Source organism: Hoplias malabaricus, chromosome 10 (assembly GCF_029633855.1).
Source record: "Hoplias malabaricus isolate fHopMal1 chromosome 10, fHopMal1.hap1, whole genome shotgun sequence".
NCBI classification, from domain to species: Eukaryota; Metazoa; Chordata; class Actinopteri; order Characiformes; family Erythrinidae; genus Hoplias; species Hoplias malabaricus.
Genome location: NC_089809.1, coordinates 21111132 through 21132785, shown reverse-complemented (window position 1 = coordinate 21132785; position 21654 = coordinate 21111132). Strand labels below are relative to the sequence as shown.

Here is a 21654-nt window from a genome sequence, read left to right as displayed (position 1 = left end):
TTCTTCTTAAGTTACGATTTTGAAGATGTATTTCTTTGGACAACAACAATATTAAACTGATAAAGGCTTTTCTAAAACCATGGTAAAGTTACATGAATGTAAAGCTGTAAAAGGTAGAAATGAAGAAATGAATAATTTGCTTCTTTTCGTACCTGCCAAATTAATAGCCAGCTTTTTCAAACAAAATCTTTATTGGAATAGATTAGATATAGAAGACAGACATACGCACGCACTCTCACACATACATAATGGGGAAAAAAAACATAGCTGGAGGACCATACATCATTAACTTAAACCATGAAACACAAAATGATTTGATTAACTGATACAGATTAAGTCTGGCAACGGGATATTTTCATTCTGGTTTCAAACCAAATGTGATCTCACGCACTCCTGTGTAAAATGAACAGCACAACTTACGGTCTCAATACTTTTAAACCGAAAGCACTCTGGAACATTGCTCCTGACTAAATCCCTTGTATTAGTTACTGAATCAAAAACCTGTTTTAGTCCAAGACCAGGCTTAATTTGTGTCAAGGAAAGTTAAAGGTCTTCAGTGCACAGTAACAGGATATGCATGCAACTAAATTAGAATCATGTTTTTTGTGCCTTGTGATTTAAATAGAGAAACAAAAAGTAACCTATCAAACAATTAACTTGCCTATTAAAGCAGTATAGTACTTCAGTGATCTTAAAAGCTTATTCTAAAATAGATTGTTTTATAATATAGGATCAGTTCATTGCGTATAAACTAATTATTTGCCCTGACAGTACAGAACTGTGCTACATCAGCACAGAGGAAAAAGAGGAAATACCTGACATATTCCATAAAGCCTGGTGACTGTTAGCGCTTGAATGTGTTAAAATGTTCTTAAAGTGTAATGCCTCACTGGCTCTGATGAGTTTGGTGAAGTGACCATCTGTGTACCACACTCCAGAGAAGCAAACTTAAAGCAAATAAATAGTAACCCTAAAATAAGACAGTTATCCTGCTTTATCTCTACATCAGGTACTCTCACGACCGTATCCTTCCTTCATTTCACTGCTTAATGGGTAATGTGAGCTTTAGTCTTCTTTAGCAAAAGAGACAGTGAAAAGCGAATTAACTGACTGCCTAGAAGTGAACGCTCACATGCGGTTAAGTGTTAACGGCAGAGGTTCTGAGGCCAGAAAAAGAGATTAAATGGAGCAGGTGAGCATTTTTCTTTCGCTTGCTGGTTCTAGTCGAAGTTGAGCACATTGCCATCAAAATGGGTGAGGACATGCTTCTCAAACAGTTGCTGATCACAGTCGAGGGGGAACTGCTCGCTGCACATTGGACACACCTTCCAGTGGCTCTCAACATGCTCCTCGAACTTTGACTGGTCATAGTGTGGTGGGAAGATCACCTCACACAGCGGACAGCGCTTCTGCTGCTCTTGACTGTAGACGTTTAGAAAAAAACAGGAATGAAGACAGTGGATGAGTGAAATAGTAATCAAAACAAAGGTAAAACAAGGAGAGCCAGAGAAGAAGAAAACGAAGCCAGCGTGAAAGTCAAGAGGGTGTGTAAGTGTAATAAGGTGTTTTGATGATGCTGAAGCACCAGAAAAGTGAGGCAGTAAAACAGCATCTGTGTTAGACGATGTGGGTGGCCTGCACAGCTAATGCCAGTTACAACCAAATCTCCTGCAGTGTGCAGCAACGTGACGGTTAACAGCACTTTCTACAAGACACGATAGCACTGGACAGGAGTAAGTGTGGGAACGTGTGTGAGTTTTACCTGGAGTCAAAGCAGAAGGGCATTTGTCCATCGTTGAGGAAATGAGCAGGTGGGTCGCTGACTGTGGGTTGGTCATTGGTTTGCTGAAAAAAAGCACACACAAAAATCCAAAGTAGTTTTTTTTTTCTAACTGTTACAGCCCATAAATGTAAAATATCCCCAATTACTTACAATTGCAAATACTACATATAAATTAAACCAGACTAAAACACCTTGAGCAGTGTCATGCTTATAAAACATGCTCAAAGTTTTAATCAATATTTTGCGAGTAAACTAATGCTAAAGATTCTATTTGTTATGTACATATACACTGAAACATGTGGTGTGAGTCTTTATTAGCCATTTACATCAACACAGAACACAAGCAGTGAATCTACACTGAAAACCAGCCAATCACACATCTTCTTGAGTGAGAAAATGAAGTGATTGATTGCAAATGAGAAAAAGCAACTGCAACAAAAGACTGGTGAACCCTATATTAATTTAACAGTTCGTTTAATCAATATGGACTTGGACTGAAAACTCAATGCTTGCAGACATCTTTATCTCCCCTGTGAGCGCACGGTGAGAAAACAAAGAACACAGAATATAAGTGATCGCAGCATGGAGCTTGCACAGTGAGCAACAAGTAAGGATTACAACCAACAAGGCATCCAACATGATGGAAGCACTTTGAATATACGGACACGATTCCACAACTAATAATCATAGATTAAATATTACTGTGCAATGTTGAATTTAATAAAATGGATGATGGAGATATTCTATTACATTTTAGCACTTTTGCTAATTTTAAACTATTGCTGAGGAGTTTGATTTATTTACTTGAGCCGATCTTTTTGAATTATCTGATGAAAAGAATTGATTCCCCTTCTGAGAAGAGATAATGAAATGCTGCCAGAAGAGGTCAAATCAATTTTATTTATTTTTATTTTATTTTTTTAATTGGACATTTCAAAAGAGTTCATTCTGGAAATTAAATCCAGCAACTCATCACTGCTTAAATAATCAGAGCACTTAAGATAAACTAGATAAAACAGTGGGGATATATGTAGTGTAGTGTACATGTAGTGTAATTTAGCTCACTTATTATCTAAGACAGGGCATCTTCTGTTAATATGCTTAATAAAAGAACATTGTAAATAACTACGTTCCAAACCCATTTTAATAAAACTGCTATAAATTACCACCTCAAATATCAAGTGAATTCATATCAATATCAAAGAATTTAACATAATTACAGAGATATGAATAATTGACTCCATCATACCTACCTAATTTGCACTGCACTAAATATGATTAAAGAAGACTTACACTTGCTTCGGAATGAAACCCAGTCATTCAGATCATATGCTCAACTCAGCAAATCAACAGATTCCCAAACTTCCACTTAAAACTGTGAATATCTCACCAATAGCCCTGGTAAAGGCAGATCTAGTACTAACCTTGTCTAATGAGCTTTTACGTGACAAGGTATTGTGCAATGATGCGATTAACTCACAGTGCTTGGCTGTTCTTCTGGTTCCTCCAGGCCATCAGGGCGGCTGAGGTTGCGTGCAGGCTGGCTGCAGACCACGTTACTGTCCCAGGATGGAGGGCCTGCTGGGGGCAGTCTGGGCATCTGCTCATCAGAAAACTCTCCATCTGCACTGTCTGGATTGAGATGCATGAATACAAGGGAGTGATCTGGTTTGAGCTTTAACATCCAAGATGTAAAAGATGCGTTTTAAAACAGATGCATACTGACCCCTGGTTTCAGATGAGTACGGGTTCCCATACATCAGTTCCGTAGGACGCTGGGCCACCAGGAGAGGTGAGGGGGCATCTTGCTGATAAGGCAAGGGGTACTGCAGAAAGACTGGCTGAACATCCAAACTGCCATCGTCCTCTTCATCCTCCCTGCTTGCACTTCTCTGCAACTCCTGATGCAAAATACATATTTCTTAAAATGTCTGACAATATTTTGAAACAAAGCTAATGCTAAGCAGTTCTGTAGTCCATGCCAGTGAATCGGGCAACTCAATTTAATTATTTTACTTAATCTAGCTACAAAATAGAAATATCTTAGGAAAAGGCTAAAGGCTGAGAACTTTTAGTTGACAGTTGTTCTGATTTTCTTAGTTTCCCTCTTCTCCCCATCTTTAGCGCCAGACAATACATCACCCACCACAGTATTTTAGCTGGAGCAGCATGGACGTACTAGCCACCCTCACACAAAAACAGTTTAATTAGCCTTTTAATTAAAAACTCCTCGGCCTGTTCAAAGAGATGCAGAGCTATGCCTTTTATTGAAGTTTTCAGCAGGCGCCAATTTCATTTACAGTCGCAACCTCAAATTGGGTCATTTTGCTTGTTGAAGCGTCAAGGCTCTGTGCTCGAGCTACCTCTCAGCATTTTTTCCAGGGAGCTGTGCATCCCTCTCTGTGGTCCAGAGTAATTGAATGGAAAATAAGGCCTTGCTGGCTCTGCTGCCCCAATTAGAGAGATACGTTAAACCCAAACCAGACCCTGGGAGGGGGGAACCAAGCGTTTCACGGGCATTTTTAGATTGGCACAAGTCTATAAAAGAGAAAAGTGAAAACCCGCACCCCTTCCAGTTTCTCCTTTTCTTTGGATAAAGCGGCAAGATTGTCCTTCAGCTCCTTCAGCTCCCTGCCTTTGGCTGCTACCTGGCTCTGTTTGATGAAGAGAACGGAAGTGAATATCAGTAAAGAGCATACAACTTAGGCTGCAGTCAAAATTGGGTTGGGGTAGAAATATCAGTAGTGAAAACCAAAGTGATATCTTCCAGTTTCTGAAGGCTGATTAAACATTAGGTCCTGCCTTGACTTTTTCTTTCTGTCCTGCTTCAGCTGTCTCTGTGTGTCATGTAAACAGCAGTAAAAGAGAGTCTACTGCTCGGCATGCTCATAAACTCCCCGTCTGCAAAGTTGTCCTAATGTAGTGATACCATACGAGGAGCACTGGAAGGGCCCTGATTTAAAGCAGCAATAAATAGCCAGAAGAGAAGTAGCCAAGAAAAGCTACATTTCCACAGGTTTTCTGGTTTCTTATTCTACTGGTAACTGAACAATAGTTGCTTTGTGCAAAAGAAGCACAACAGGTCAAAAAATGATTTGCATATACTGGTAATTGTTGTCTTTCATTGGTTGCAATGCTGCTTTATGTTCTAAGTAGCTCTGGGCTATAAAACTGTAGTATAGTTTCACTTGAATACATTAAATGTAAACCGATCAGAAAACAACAAAATTTGGCTTTAAGATCAAATCCCAAACATGTTCCCACCCTGGATCTCAAACAGCAAATCACAACTGTTGATAACAGATACCACCAAGTGATAAACCTGTCAAATGATTGGCTGCTCATAGCATAGCATAATCTAAGACCTGACAACAGCAGAAACTGTGTGAGAAAACTGCAGACACTGAGAAAATCAGCAATTCAGCTCTCAAGGATGGCAGTTTATTGGTGTTTCTTTTATTTTTATTTTATTAAATGTTTGACCAAGATCAGGACACGGCTGTGGTGTGTAAACCGTGCAGGATAACAGCCCTGGTCAAGAGCAAAGGCAGCATCAATAAAACCCAAGACAGTAAACCAACTAGTCCTCCTTGCATGTAATTTGAATCAAAGCCATGTCTAGTACTTGAGAGCTGTTTTATAAAATGTGTGTGTACTAGGATGTTACTGTCTTTCAATATAGTTTATTACATCTTGATGTGAGGTCACAAAGTGCATTCTTTATACCCATTTTATATATTTATACATTTTTTCTGTAAACTTGTTTGTATGTAGTTTTCATGGTTGTGTTGAACTTACTTGTTTGCCTTGATAAATTGTTTGTTTAAATTCTAAATAAAGTGGTTATAGTGTTAAAGTTCAGCATTTTCTCAACTTCTTTACTAAAAATGTTATTCAAATACATCAATAATTATTCATATCATCTGAAATTAAATATTTTATCATGCTATACATTTCAGGTATATCACCCAGCCCTAACTGTAAGGGAAGGGCCCCTGAGAACTGTGTCCTTATAATGTTTGTCCCAGACTTTGCTCCTGTTATACATTGTCTCATTAGACTCAAGCAAGTTTAACTGCATTCCAAAGAACAGTACAAGTCATGCTAGCCTACAGACATCGGCAACAGTCACCTGAATTATTCTATGCTGCCCTATTATTAAGGGAAAAAAAGCTGCCAATAGGAAATTATCAAAGCAAATATATTTTCTTTTGTTTTGTGTTGTATTGTGTTTGGAACATAGTGAACTGACATGCTGGATCATTAGGGGGCACTGACCTTGTAACGATCTTCTTCAGCAGCCAACTGCAATTTTAAGCTCTCATTTATTTTCACCTGCTCCTTCCACTTCAACTCCAGCTTGGCCAGCTCATCCATCAGCATACTGTTACGTTCCTTCTCCTCCTGGAAAAAAAGGTCCACAAGCTTGATATTGAAACAGCTTACAAGCCACATTTCTAACACACCACAGCATGTACTAAAAACGTGTGGTGGTTCTGATTTAATATCAACTCTCATTGTGCATACACACTGCATGGGAATTGCAGGGGAAACCTCAGAATCTGACCCTCCAGTCTCCAAACTTCAGATCATCATGTGTTAGACTGTAATCACACAGCTGTACTCATACATGATTCTGTGTATGTGTAAATAAATTCCAGTCAATGCCAAACAGTCTCCTGACTCTTCCTACCAGATTTCTAACAACGGGTAGTAGCAAAATTTGTGCAAAAGTTAAGCAGGCTTCAGTTCAGTTCTACATACAACAGCTTCACTGTGCTGACCAATCAGGCAAAAACAACATTCAGCCAAGCTCCTGTCTACAGAATTCCACCGGCATGACACAGCAAAGCAAACGGCACAGCAAAACACAGCAATTGTGTCGGGGTTCCTATTCTACATTTACAGAGGAGTAGTAAAAAATAATAATAATTTAATCGAAAGCATGTCACTGGATACTATTATAAACAGACTAAATATATTTATATATATTTTTTTTTTGCCTATTTGAAAATAATTAATTGACATGATTGACATATTTCTTCATGGCATGTAATGAACTCAAGACAGAATTACAGAAAATCAGGACCGCTTATTTACTTTGTACAGTCAAATGCAATATCCATGAAAAATGACTTACACTCAGCATCTGTTTGCACTTCCTGTACTTGTCGCTCTTATCAGAGTTCTCCTTACTAAGCCCCTTCAGCTTCCCTTGGATGATGGCATCCAGCACGTTGTCTGAAGAACCTGGGCTTCCTGTTAGACACACAAAAAAAAATAATAAAAAAAAATAAAATAAAATAAAAAATATTGCACTGCTGCATTTCTCCCACTACTAAAACCTAGATCTAATATTTTAAATTGTAGGTTCTCTCACTTCCATTGAATCACAGTCAAGATTATGATTGTAAAAATGTTTACTGGATAGACAGTGTTTGTAGTTTGCTAAGAGAATGCTTACCTGGCACAGATGCCTCTGGGCTGGCAGGCAGAGGACCAGCTGCTGCCTCCGAACCAGGACTTCTCTTTATCTAAAGTAACATAAAGGAAAATGGAATTACCAGTTAGCTTACTATGACTGAGTTTAAACTGGTGTATCTTTTATCATCATATTTTTGCAATGGATGTATAAGAAGAACTGTAAACACAACATATACTGTTCTAAGTATTTGTTTTTATATACAATGTTTTGTGTTTTGTTTTGTTTGAGCAATGAGTATTGTCTTTTCTGACTATGCTGTCCTGTCTACATTGCCTAGCCATGCTTTGGAAAGGTCCTGACATACCGAGTAGAACTGTAATTACAACTTAAGGAGTATTATGATTATTCCATTACGCTACAATTACTAAATATCTTCACTAAGACAATCATTGTCTTTAAATTAAGAGTTGGAAGTAGCAGGCCTCTAGACTCAGGGCTGGACAAGACATTAGGCAACACAAGAAAGAGGTATGTTAACTTACCCCTTGTTGCTCTGACATCTTGACCACCTGTTTCTGGAGTTTCTGGCACTCCTTGTACTTTTCTTTATAATGTTCTGCAGCCATCTGCAGCCTGAGCTTAAGGTCTTCCACCTCCCTTTGCAGCTCAGCCAAAGCCAAACCTTCAGACTCCTTACACTGCTGAGAGACAGATGCATCACCTTACATTACAGGAACCCATATTCAACTTGTCTCCTCAACTAGCTGAGATGGAGAATTAGAACATGCTGGAACGAGATAACTTGGCTCACTGTTAACAGTTCATTACATTGTCTTGTATAGACCTTAGGTGCTAGTATTGAAAACCAGAGTTTTCAAAGTGATTAAATAAGATTTAAGTATAAATTTTGTATACTTACTGCCTCCTGCTTAGCAGAGTTCCTCATCTCCTCCAGCTGTTTTTCCAAGCGACTGCACTCAGCCCGTGCTTCTGCCTGGCCCTGTCTAAGAGTGTCAGCTTCCAGTCGAGCCCGGTATAGCTCGGCCATACCCCTGTCCCGAGAACTGGATGATTCTCGCAACTCTGCAGACAGCATGGCAGCCTGCTGCTGAGTTGCCTGCAATTGCTCTTCCTTCTGCCTCAGCTGCTCTCGCAGGGCTTTGCTTTCTCCCTAAGCATGTGCACAAACACAAATATTTTTAAAAACATACTTCAACGTGCAATAGCTATGGCCTTTGCTATTGATTTTGCAGTCATGTTTCCGTATTTGTTGTTGCATTCTGTATAATACTCACTGAAGTACCTACAGTGCTTTGTTTTACTGAGCTTTCTTAAAAGACAACTTTAAGAAAAAAGGACGGAAATAAACAATTCATGTTCAAGTTGTTGTTCAATCTGGTGAACAACTACTTTTCCTGTTTAATTTGAACCCACTGGTATTTATAGGGAGTGCCCTTTAACTGCCTCTATACTTTTTAAGGGTTTTTTCCACTAGATGTTGGAATTGCCTTGAGGATTTAATTACTTTTAGCCACTAGAACATGAGTGAGATCAGCTACCGATGTTGGATGATACGTTTTGTACGAGAGAGAAAAAATAAAAAGATGTAAACTGCAACTCTTCAAAGAGGTACAGGAAAGTATAATCTCCAGAGTTTTCCCTGCCCATATACTGTGGGGGGTTTATACTCATCTAGCAGGCATTTTGCATGGGGCATTGTGAGCTTAGGCTCATTTTCAGGAGCTCGGGAGCGTCCTGTTCGACTGATTGTAAATGACTGAAGATAATACACAACTGAACACGTATGCAGTGAGTATATATTTCAAAAGTGAAGTACAGTGTAGGTTTTGACAAAGCACACAATATAAGTTAGCATATATTACCGACGGGGAGCTGTTGGCCAGTAACTGGCGGTGCTGTTTTTCTTTCTCTGCTATGCAAGCTTTGGCCCGACCCAGCTCCTCCTTTAGCTGAGCAATGGTGTTCTCTTTATTCACATCCACTGATCTTAACATCTGTAGCTCACCACTCAGCTTTGTGTTCTCCAACTCCCGGTTTTTCAGGTGAATCTGAGTGATACATAACACGTGCATGTAAAAGGTAAGTGGTTAAGAGAGAGCCCCTTAGTTCTATGACTGTAATGCCTCACGGTGTTGGCATTCAAGGAAAAAAAAACCATCAGTAATTATGACCAGCCTGCATTTCCGCTTTGCTGGGAAATGTGCTGCCTAACTCTAATTATAACAGCAATAAGAGAGAAACAGCAGCACTAGGCTAACCCCCACCGCCAGGGGCAACAGCAATGAGGTGTGGGGCAGCCTTTGCTTCCGTAGTTACAGCTCTGTGTCACGCCTAGTTCCTGTGCCTACCACAAAAAAGCAGGGGAGACAGGGAGAACGTCCGGAGTGAACAGAGTCTGGCCTGTTCATGGAGAGCAGGTAAAAAGAGGGTTGGGTTGGGTTGTGGGGGAGCAGGGAATTATGTACAAACCTAATTAAGGAATAGACTAAACTAGGAATATCACCGGTTAGATTTTTAATACCTGGTCGCAGCAGGCCATTTTTGCTCTTTTTCTATAAACACATGACATTCACAGCAACTACGTTAAACACAGATATAGACTTTAGTAGAGAATGGGTATTTATTTACCTTGTAAAGCTCTTTCTCATCCTTCTCATTCTTCAGCTGAGATTCCAGTGCCTCCTTCTCTAGAGTGAGCTTCTTCACTCGATCTTTGAGGCTGTCCATCAGAACACCAATCAACTTTTTTTGCATACATATACCACATGTTGAAAATCATTTTAAAGTCCTAGTCTAAACAAGTAAAAATCACTGGATCTTCAAAGCCCAAGATTTGTTTTCTTTGCTGACGTACCAGTCCAGCTCCGTCTCCTTCTGCAAGCCTTTCTGGGTGACGCCAATAAGGTCTTCTTCCAGCTGAAGCAGCCGTGCTGTGTTCTCCTCCATCCTCCTCTTCATCTCTTCTCTTTCCTCTTGCAGGCTCTGAGAGGAGACCTGCAACTCCTACAATACAAGCCAAAACACAACAAATTAAAGCAGGCCATCCGGTACTAAAGAATGACCCATAAGGCATTTTAACGTTTTGGGTGCCGAAAAATAAATCAAGCTAAATATATCTGGGAAAAAGACTCATCAAATGTAGCAGGCGGATTTCTAAAAAATAATAATTCCTAATAAATCCCACTCTACAGTATGTTTTTATGAGTCATTTTTTTTAAATTAATGTAGCAGCACATAAAACAACATATAAAATTGCAGTCATAAAATTAACAGCTGCAAATTGGTGGGCACACTCATCTTAACCTAGGTTTTCCCCAATGCACAGACACATATCCTTTTAAAATCTCTCATTCAGTAAGCCATGTAACAGCAGCAAAACTAATGGCATTCATGATACTCATGAATTATGATTTTTATGATGTGGAGGAGACCCTGACAACACTGTAAAGCCTCACACTAGGGGGTGCTGACAGACTGCGCTAGATTTACACTCAACATTTGAAAATAAACTCCACAAGAGGGAAAATGAGCAATTAGTGCTGTAAATACAGGAAGTTTTGATTTAATGACAAAAAGTCCTATTCAAATGTTTGAGGACAACACTGAATAATCCTAGACAGAATATGATAAGATTTGCGTGGCATAATTCAACAAAAACACACGAAGGATGGTTAATCATTTATTTGTTTATTACATGGTTAACCTTCAAGTTTACTGCAATTTAGAGTTTCACAAGTATTGGAGGAGTGAGTGTGCTTATTCCACTCATCTAATCTCACCGTTTAATAAGTGTTTTGTTTCATTAAATTTCTTTTTTTTTTTTTTTTTTTATAAATAATGTAAAACTTCTTATGCCTAGGTTCATACTTCAATTTTTCAATGCTTGCTCTAAAATTTGTGTTGTGTGGTTGAATTTTCAGCACAATATCACTGCCATAATTCCTCAAGCAATCGAAAATGAGTATTGTATTTGATGAAACTGTTAGTACCTCTCCTCGACTCATTTTCATTGGTTTTAAACCAACATCTCACCTGTACTTCTCTCTTCAGTTGAGCACCACTCTCTTGCTCCTGTTCATAGTCTTTCTGCAGTCTGTCCTTGTCCTTCAGCAGCTCATCTCTCTCCTTCTGAAGGAGTTCCATGTTCTTAAGGAGTTCATCCTTCTCCAGACGCACTTCCTCCATCTTTTGCTGAGAAATGACATAAAAAAATTAATTATCAAGTAATTGTAACATGCATAAGAATTTTAAATACAGCTCTTTCCTAAACATTAAACATAAATCAGAAGCAGACATGCTAAACTAATTTAAATTTTATACAAGTGTAGGCACCGTAAAACAAATGGACACAGTGAGCCACCACTCGTTAGTATGAATGCTGTCCAAGTACCAAGTAGTGTTTGCTTTCTGATAACAAAACAAAGTCCTTTCTAGATAACCAACCTCCAAGTAGCTCGCCTTGGTGGTGACAACCAGAATGTCTGATCCACCTTCATCCTCTACGGTCAGCAGCTCCTCCTCAGTTGGGCTATTAGCGCGAAACTGAAAAGGGGTGCTAGCGCCACGGATCTCTCCTTTGTGAGTAACATAACAAAACTGATAGAACTCTCCATCGTCACTGGGTACATAGTAACCTGTATAAATACATGTTAAAAACAATAGGTTGTATTATCAAGTGAGGGAAGAATACTGATAAAGATTTTGCTTAAAGCTCTTGGAAAGACTTCCAGATCCCAATCATTTTTAATCCTGCACCTGGGGATGAAAAATACTGCCTCTCCCTGCTTTAACACACACTATCAAAGCATCACGTTATTACATTTCTTCATAAATTGGACCAGGCTGTTTTAGGCATATAATCTTTTAATGTGTGTAGTAACATAGGTCCATGGGGTAGGATTAATATAAACCCAATCCATTGTTGTTTTAAACAATTACAGGTTACACATTTCAGTTCAGCTTCTATTCAACTCCATGTTTCATGCTTCATATGTGCAAACTTAAAATGATGCTACATTTTTCTATTATCTTCTCAGAGCACATCAGTGCATATGATTGAACCTCTTTAATGCTACTAACAAAGGCTGCAGTATGTGACCTAAGCTGCTCTAGTAAAACAGGCCCATCAACACTCCAGCGCTTTAATAGGGAGGCCCCAGTGTTTCATATTTTACTGCATCCGTCATTTGTATATTAAAACCTCTTAACATTCCTCTGAAGGTGCCCAAACCACAGGGTTGCATTCAGTTGTTTAAGAACTTAAGAAAAATGTACCCAAGTATGTTACATTACCTTGAAAGACCACTGATCTGTTGACTGCATTACCCTCTGAATAGTTATCTGGTAAGGGAGACCACAGGAAGGTGTAGTAGTCACGGGCTGTGCTCCAGCCGACCTAAGAAGAAGGGGTTTATATGCTAAGAACACAATAAACCAAACTGGAAAGAGTATATAAATGTTTTCATTTTAATACCCACTTTGGGTATGACTTTTGGCACTCCCAGTTCAGTACACATGCAACTCAGAAGTATACCTTATAACAGTTTTATCAACTTTTCCTCTCCTCTACAAAGCCCATAAAGAGAACAGGATTTGACAACCTAATTCAATAAAGTGGGTTATGTGTTTATGTACGCTGCTCCACACACATGCAGGCTAATTCAAAGACAATAAATGCAGTGTTCAAATGGTCATGGTCAAACCCCTCAGCCTGATTCTTGTTTATATCTCTGTTAAGCTTTTCAGCACCAAAGCCAAAGGGAAATACTCCAAAATGTGTGCCATGCATGAACTCTGTAAGAGTTACGGTGGGATGATTGAAACACAGCTCTTCCTGGCTGCCGTGCATACTGTGCCAAACCCTCATGAATATGTTCGGTTGAGGAAGCATGGCTACAACTCAACCTTGACAGGAAGAGGAAAATAGGTGAAAATTTTACACATACTTCAAAATGGAGCCCAAAATATAATTATATGAATTTTATGTGTTGTTAACTGATGGCTGATGAGGGGGTGTGCAGAAAATACATCCATAACTTCAGCCTTACGCCATAAACCTGTCAAACTAAATCAGCCTCACATTGGACTGGCTGCGTTTCCAAACAAGCGCACGCGCACACAGATGCTAAACAAACTCTCCGCTATCATGTTCACAAAGAAAACCAACAGCAACTGTGGTGAGGTAACATGGTTAAACATGGACAAGTCAACCACTACAGAGGCCATCGACAGTCATGTGTAAAACTTCTGCACAATAACATGGATGTTGCTGTTTGCAGAGGAATAGCCAGGGGTGCTGGAGCTATATAGAGCAGGAAGTCATTAAAAAGCAGTGTCATTACTGCTCACTGACCAGCGCTAACTCATTAAGCATGTTTGGGGAAAGAGAGGGAACCAAGCCCCTCCACATTTCTTGTTGTGTCCAGACAGCCAGAGACAACTAACATGGTTTTCAATGGACATGGAGATAGAGAATTCAGTTGCAATCCCAGGCTTCATTTCAGTTTTTAATGCACTGCAGCTCCAATATACATAATAAGTCCAAAGCGTATTACAAAATATTTTGGGAAAGCTATGCACTTGTTAAAATTGCATTTCCTAAACATACATAAAATGAGGTCTAACAGTTTTTACCCCATTCTTCACATTAAAAAATGTCATCATTTTGTGTGTGTGTGTGTGTGAGAGAGAGAGAGAGAGAGAGAGAGAGAGCGAGAGAGAGAGAGAGAGAGAGAGAGAGAGAGAGAGATTGATTTACAGGACTCATGATTGCTGAAAATACATGGATACTTAAGTTTCTAAATGTAAATCCTCAAATAAACTTGAAAAAGTCCAAACTGCAAAAAAAAAAATAAAAAATACATGATCTATTTACATTTTCCTCAGCTGGACACCTTAAGTACAAACACAATTTTGAAAGCCATAAAGAAAGTCAAATATGGAATTCTGACATGGCGCCAGAGAACTTTAAGCCATGGCTCCAAGGAGGAACATGTTCTGTTGTGACTAGCAATGGAAGTAGTTAATATTAAGGGTGGCAGACAGAAAAAAAATCAGTTTGTGTAATTAATTGTGATTAATCGGAATTGTTGTTTTGCTGAAACATGACCCTGAAATATATAATATTTTCCTGTCAGTTGGGTGCATGTAGTTATAGACATACAGTTATAACAGTTATATAGACTTACAAAGACAGTTTGAGATAGTCTGAGCTACTGCCTCTGTTACATTCTGCAAAGAGGTCACTGTAGCATGAATGTATCTTTAATCATCTGAACATTTTGAAACAAAATTAAATGAACCTGAAAAAAGCCCACTTTGGATATGGGGCTGTGTGACAACATGCTGTAAACTGAATCCACTAGGATTTTATGCTATAGAAAAAGGCAAGAATCTGACTATGTTTGTGGGGCATTACTCCACAATTCTGGGTGTATCTTAATTAAACAGCTTAAAATTCCTTAGTGTGTCAACTATGTTCTAACCAACTGATATAGTTATGCTCTGGCAATGGGACTTCAGGTGTGTGCAAGGTCATCTCATCCCTATCCTCACCAATAGCAACTTTAACTTATCATTCTGCATGTATATTTGAACTGCTCAAAAGTGCATCAAAGTCCAAACATCATAATGCATGAAGCATCATTTAAAAGCTAGTTCATGTCCATTACTATATTCATGTTTATACTATAAATGTTCTCTATTATCCTTGCAAAATGTTTGAGGTAACCACATCAGGGAAATGATTTTCACATGTGAAAATTCCCAGAAAAATGGATACAACAAATTAGTGCTATTGTGGAATTAACTTAATAGGATGTGGTGAATCAAATTTAAGAAATGGCAATTTCTGGAAACAATCTGTAATCGCCTGGAAACAACTACTGAAATGCAGAAAAGTACTTTGTTCTCAGTCAAGAGTGCACACAGACCTGAGCCGACTACCTGCCACAGTGTGAAGAACATATATCAGAGCACACTACTGATCACTGTTCCATATCTGACAGCATAATTATAAAGCTCTTGTCAACCTCACCACTCTCATGGCGTGTCCTGACACACTGAACATGACGTTCCCAGCTTTTTAAATTAGGACCTCTGCAAGCACTCCAGTTACAAAAGAGCTACAGGCTACATTGTGCAAGCTCAAACATAAACCAATTGCATATTTACCCAGACTGAGGGAGAGTGAGCAAATGAAGAGTTCTGTCTGACATGCAGGGCTACCCCCTGGACAATACATTATGGCAGTACTAAATTAATGTGATCCTTCATTATGTTGTCACATTCATTCATGCATTCATTCAAATACTGTACTAAATTTAGTTATACCTCTTGTTAGGTTAAAAAGAACCAAGAAATAGCATAGACTGGTTAAACAGAATTTTCTTCCTTTCACAGACACAGTTAGGTGATGGACAAAAGGTATAAGTACAGACATTTTATGATTTGAAGCTGTAGCCATTCCCTACTGTAACTGCACTGTATGGAAAAAAAAGTATCATTAGTTTGCCAGTCACACTTTGGACATAACGTCCTAACAGGGAATGGTGACTCTAAAGACAAGGTCAGGTCCTTAAATTTGGAATATTACATTATTTACACCACAGAAAAGTAGAAAAGGTGACAATTTTCCAAAATCTAATTAAGTGTTTAATCTCAGAAAAGACACAGTGGTTCTACTACAATGGAATCATTTAAAAAATGAGTTTCTTCAGGTAGAGTTACATCCTCCTCTGAACACCAGGTGGCCACACCCACCTACTGGCAGCGCAAAACAACAACATAGCTTCAGGCAAGTGACTCATGGATCAGGTATCCATCTTGCCATTGTCTAGTGTTTTTGGCATGGCACCCATTCATCTGTCAACAGAGCTGTGGCCATGTGAAGGATTTATGTTCTGCTGGTTCTTCCTCCAACTCCTGCATCAGTCAGTCGATGTTCAATGCAGAGCAACAGAGGAACATGTCTCCCTTCAGGCAATTACAGAATACTGTATTCCAAGAAGCTACAGCCTGGAGAACAAGCTTCAAGGGCAGTTCCAATCAAGATACTTCTTGTATCAGTCCAAGTAGCATTCATCAAAACAACAACTTTGTAGGAAGGTAAACCAACCCCCCTCCCTTTTTTCAAATATTTTCCATTAGAAAGAACTATAGGAAGCTGTATCAATTACTGTGACAATATTTGCACAAATAAATAGTTCAGTGTCATTTTTAACTGCTTAGCTAACATCTAAATGATTGGATCTTGCACCCTTACAAAGTGGATTAATCCCATAGCTCTTAATAAGGAACACTGTCTTGCCTCACAGCTGCACAGAACCAAAGGCCTTCCTGACAGCTAGCTGTAAACAGTGTTCTGCACACAGAAACACACGCAGATTCAAGAGCACCTAAAATACATCTTTGATCTCTTCAGACCACAAACCAAACTCTGCATCTTGACATTCACCATCCTTCTTTCCACTTCATTAACTATTTAGTCAGCCCTTTTCTCTCTAGCACTAGGTCTCTTCATATCAAATGTCAATGCAGATTTTTATCCTTAAACCAGCAGTAACAGAAGGGGAATTCCAGCAGGCACAGCAAGCCAAAACACCCACAATTCCAACACTCATAATTCATTCTTACATGCAACCACAGCCTTCAAACTACTCAGCACCAAGTGTCTAAGTAGCATTGCACACTACCAACCTCAAGATAACATGTACCTACATCAGTTAAAATAACCATATTGTGTTGACTGATAATATACTGTCCCAAAAATAATCACAATAACGGATATTACTGCCATTTTATGACCATATTATTTCATTGATATAAAGATAGTAGAGTAGCATAAAAATGCAATTACACTCATTCAAGATTCAACTTAAAACATAACACACACACATTCCTCCACCCTACTGCAAGCGACAGAGTTGCCAGAAGTAAGCTTAAGCTAGCTAAACAAATACAACCACTCTCTTCAGAGTTTTGTCCTCAATCATTGCCTCAAATGTTGCCTAGTCTTGAATTGAAAACTGGTGCTCATAACTGTAATCAGTGACATACCATTACTGGATGGAATTAATTGTCTATTGTCTTATAACTATTGTAACAAGCTGAGATTAACACAGCTAAATACACAGCTAGCCTAGCTAGCTACACAACATTACCTTAGCTGAACTGACTCCAATATCCAACTTTAATGCAATGCACAGAGTGAGGTCTGCATTACTCATCAAGACCTTCAAGTCCTGTAGCTCCCCACTGTTTGTAAAGCCACACCAATGTTTACTCTTGCATATAGTTGGTAGCCTACACTTGCCACCTTCACGTCATTTTATATTCTTACATTTTTTTCTTTTCTTTGTTTGTCTGGCCATAAAAGATATCATGAATCCAGGTGGAACAAACCACTTTGGCATACTTTTCTATGTTGTTATTCCCTAGAAGAAGTAATGAGAAATCACGTGTGCAGCTAATCAAAATAGGGTTTGTCTACTGCTTCAATCTACGTGGGCAGGAATCATGACAGACAAGCAAACAGAGATGTCTCCATGAATGAATGTTGGTGTTCCACTTTTACTTTCCCTCCTTTTTTTGGGCTAGCTACTGAAATAAGTGGAATTTGAAAAATCCTCAAATCAAGAGTAAGAACCAGCTTTGTGATGTACTGGCTATTGACAGGAACAAAATTCCTATTGACATACATTTTCTGTCACAAATATATTCTCATTCAAGTACCCTGAATTAGTATAAGTATAATAGATGTCCAGAGGGAGATTTTAATACAACTTCAATACAACAACCAAAGAGGGTTACCTTGAAAATGCCAACCCAGTCCTTGGGGTGGGGCTTGATGAATTGTGTGAGCGTGTAGTGACACTCCAGAGCAGAGTGGGGGAGATAGCTCTTCCCCACATTCTGGAAAATAACATGGGCGAAGTTGGATGTTTCCATGGTGCAGCTTGCTAATGTCCCTTCCTGGAATAAGGCCATCTGTTAGTCAGCAGCTGGCCCTGTGAGAGAAACACAACAGTCAGGTCAGGAGAAATGAAAGAGCACAGAGGTTAATTTCAGAAATTGCTTTTCAGATTTAGTACTTCCCCAAATTACACTATGAATCAGGCAGTGGCCATAAATACAAACTTACATCTGGACTTCCCTGAAATCTTCCTTATGAGTAGTTAATTTCATGTGTAGCTATTTTATTTTAAAATGTTGTTTCATTTCTTAGAAACCAAAAACCTAATGATTGTGTCTTTGTTAATTTTATTACACAAACCACCTACATTATCAGAATGAAAACATACAGATCAGTGATATTACCATTGGGAAGATCTGCAGTAATTAGGGTCTACCAGATTGGACAACACAAGATTCAGGTTTAAATGAAAACATTCACATGCCTGTGACTCAGCAGTTACAGACATTTGGGAGGGGTGAGCACTAGATGTGTTATAAAAAAAAATTCCTGACCTGCCTAGTTATGAACACTGAAGAGGCTGACACGTGATATTTATTTTGTAATCATGTCTTTCTACAAGCACTGGTAATGTTCAAAGAGATAAGAAGGCTCATGGCACCAGCACAGTCATACGTGTAGTCTGTTCAGAAGATAATTCAAAACTCCTTTGTGCCGTTCACTAACCACTTATGTTGGCTACATCATCTAACCAACAGTAAGAAGCAGGCTAAGTATGTATAGGGTTTTACGCAAAGCAAGATTTCTCAGTTAAGCCAGATAAATACCCATTTTAAGCCTGTTAAGCAGGAAAAGAGCTGAGAGCATTCCTTTTAGACAATTCTCAACTTATCTGGCTAACTGAGAAGTCCCCTGGGGTATTCCACAAAGCAGGATTTCTCAGTTAGCTAGTTAACATAAGCCCAAAGTTAACAACTGTAGAACAGAATTTCAGCTTGGTTCCTGTAGGACATGCTTAAAATTGGGCTTCATTTATCTGACTAAACTGAGAAAACCTGCTTTGTGGAATACCCCCCTGTACTGTGCTTTATATTTATCGTCAATGCACATGTAAAAGAGGGTTCAACAGAGCTTAGTCCGTGTTCGATCTTTTGATGGCAACACTGAACATGCAAACTGCTGAAACTGGAAATTCTTGTCGGTCACTGACCAGGGCACATAGACAAGATGCTCTGGATGGTTTTATAAAGATCTTCTATTTATATCTTTATAACAGCGTCAGAGATGTGCAGACATCGCGAAATACTCTTTATGAACTTTGTTTGGATTCAGAATTATCGGTACCGATCAAACTAAAAATATTTTATCCGATTAAAGAACGTTATACATAATTCATTTTTACTGCACGTAACAACAACGAATCAAGGACGTAAACTACCAGCAGCCACTACTTCAAGTGAAGTAACATTATGCTAACTATAACGAGGTTATGTTGACATGACATTAGAAACACACAACAATTAACATTTAGTCTGTTAATGTTCCACTGACTAATCTAGTTATAGCTAGTGATAATCTAGTGATAGCTAACCAATACAAAATTGCTCACACGCACACAAGACGGGTTTTTTAAATCGCTAGCCTCTTATCGGACTTTCCATTCCACCTTAAACTGTGCATCAGTTATAGTGCGATGTCTGAGAAGACACTAATGTAAAGGCTGGACCATTTAAGGTGGAAAGGCTCAATCTGACACGAAGCTAACTTTAGCTAACGCGAGGTAGACAACTTGAGCTAAAACAATAACAAAAGGTTAGACAACGGTCAGAAACGGGTTGTCGGGTGACATCAACTATCTGCAAATAAAACCGAAGATTAAAGTATCAGACAGCCTAAACACAGAGTTATTTTTAATGAAAATCAGTGATTAACATAGTTAAAAACATTTGTGTCCGAATTAGCGTTAGCATTAGCATTTCCTCGCGATGTTTTTGTTTTGATTTGTTATTGGCTTCCATTAACAGTATATTCTCTTTCTGTCAAACACAGAAGAATACGTTTCATGCTTAAAAATACATTTTTACATGAAGAACGAAGCTGGGGTTATAATGTAAATAAGTGAAAACAGGCCTACCTCATGGTAAAGGAGTCAAAAAAACCTCCACGGTGTTGTTGACGCACTTTACTCTCAGTACAGTCAACGCTGAGCACAGACACGTCATTTACAGGCACACACACACACACACACACACACACACACACACAAACAAACTCTATAAAACCGGACACAGTGTTTTAAACACGAAAAAGTATATTATAGTAATATTTTATTGAAACTCTGCTAAAGAAGAAAGTTAGGTTATTAAGGGAAACAACGGTGCTATTTTATGTTAAGGGAAATAGTATTGTATAGTGCATTTAATGGCTTTTAAATATATTTAATAGCAACATCGAGGAGAGAGGATTTAGTGTAATGAAATGTGTAATACAGTGTGTAAAACACTGGCACTTTTTAAATGTGCGTCTGTGTGTGTATATATATATGAAATCTATTTTGACATGTTGCTTTAACACTTAGTCAATGAGTTTTAATAATCTCATTGAAATGTCAGCTCCTTAATTCTGTATAGTGTTGGATATTAACACTGTATATTAACCCTTTGGGCACATGGAGAGCACACTCTGGACAGGGTATTAACCCTTTGGGCACATGGAGAGCACACTCTGGACAGGGTATTAACCCTTTGGGCACATGGAGAGCACACTCTGGACAGGGTATTAACCCTTTGGGCACATGGAGAGCACACTCTGGACAGGGTATTAACCCTTTGGGCACATGGAGAGCACACTCTGGACAGGGTACCAGTTCACATCACACACTTATTCAATCATGTTTACACTCATACCAGTGGACAAATCAGACAAATCATCAACTGACCCACCAACATCAAGGAACAAATATATGGAATCATCAATGAAAATATAACAATACCTAATATGAGGCATAGATTTCAATAATGAAGAATTATTACTTTCCTCAATTTATTTGATTTCCTGTTATACATTTTCTCTTTTCAAGACTTTCTAACCTGGCATTTTGACATCTCCCTTGATCTACCTGTATGTTTTCCTTAACCTTTCCATTTTATTTGCACATCATTTAAACACAGCTGATTGGGAACAAAACCACCATATTTTGTTAGACCTTCAGTCTGGATTTCTTCTCAAAGCAATTGAATTCTCAATATACAACTCTCATGTTTGGGCCCATATGTATTCTTTCAGTTAGTCAAGTGTTTATAGTTTATCACATATCATTTTAATGGCACCCAGATTTGCATTTTTAGACCTGTGCCCATGTTTGTTTTGGAAATGCAAATAATATGATTCTATCATAATTATTTCTGCTGCTTTATCTGGAAATAAATTTGCAGTTAATGAAAATAAATTAATTTAATTTGTTTGAAGTCTCATTTATTTAACCAGTTTGTTAAATAAATGTAATGTAATCTA

The 21654-nt window shown here is 38.6% G+C and overlaps 1 protein-coding gene across 2 annotated transcripts; it reads right to left on the bottom strand.

Annotated features, from left to right (window-relative positions):
- Positions 1-113: 113 nt before the first annotated feature.
- On the bottom strand, positions 114-20362 carry tax1bp1b (Tax1 (human T-cell leukemia virus type I) binding protein 1b). Of its 2 annotated transcripts, XM_066683815.1 has the most exons (18): positions 20276-20362; positions 18039-18235; positions 12522-12624; positions 11673-11863; positions 11262-11420; positions 10084-10232; positions 9858-9948; positions 9092-9277; positions 8128-8379; positions 7751-7909; positions 7248-7317; positions 6924-7042; positions 6062-6187; positions 4351-4437; positions 3510-3684; positions 3264-3415; positions 1763-1845; positions 114-1422 (listed from the first exon to the last, which is right to left on the bottom strand). In XM_066683815.1, exons 2-18 carry the CDS (start codon positions 18213-18215, stop codon positions 1221-1223), a joined length of 2481 nt encoding a protein of 826 aa, XP_066539912.1. In that variant the 5' UTR covers positions 18216-18235; positions 20276-20362; the 3' UTR covers positions 114-1220. The 2 variants fall into 2 exon arrangements, with proteins under 2 accessions (XP_066539912.1, XP_066539913.1); XM_066683816.1 differs by lacking the exon at positions 7751-7909.
- Positions 20363-21654: the final 1292 nt, after the last annotated feature.

Coding starts and splice junctions, on each gene's coding strand:
- tax1bp1b (XM_066683815.1), bottom strand. CDS start 18,215: ATGGCCTTATTCCAGGAAGGGACATTAGCAAGCTGCACCATGGAAACA. Junction 6,188..6,923: donor AGTGCAAACAGATGCTGAGT/GTAAGTCATTTT, acceptor CTTTTTTTCCAG/GAGGAGAAGGAACGTAACAG. Junction 3,416..3,509: donor GTACTCATCTGAAACCAGGG/GTCAGTATGCAT, acceptor ATCTCAATCCAG/ACAGTGCAGATGGAGAGTTT.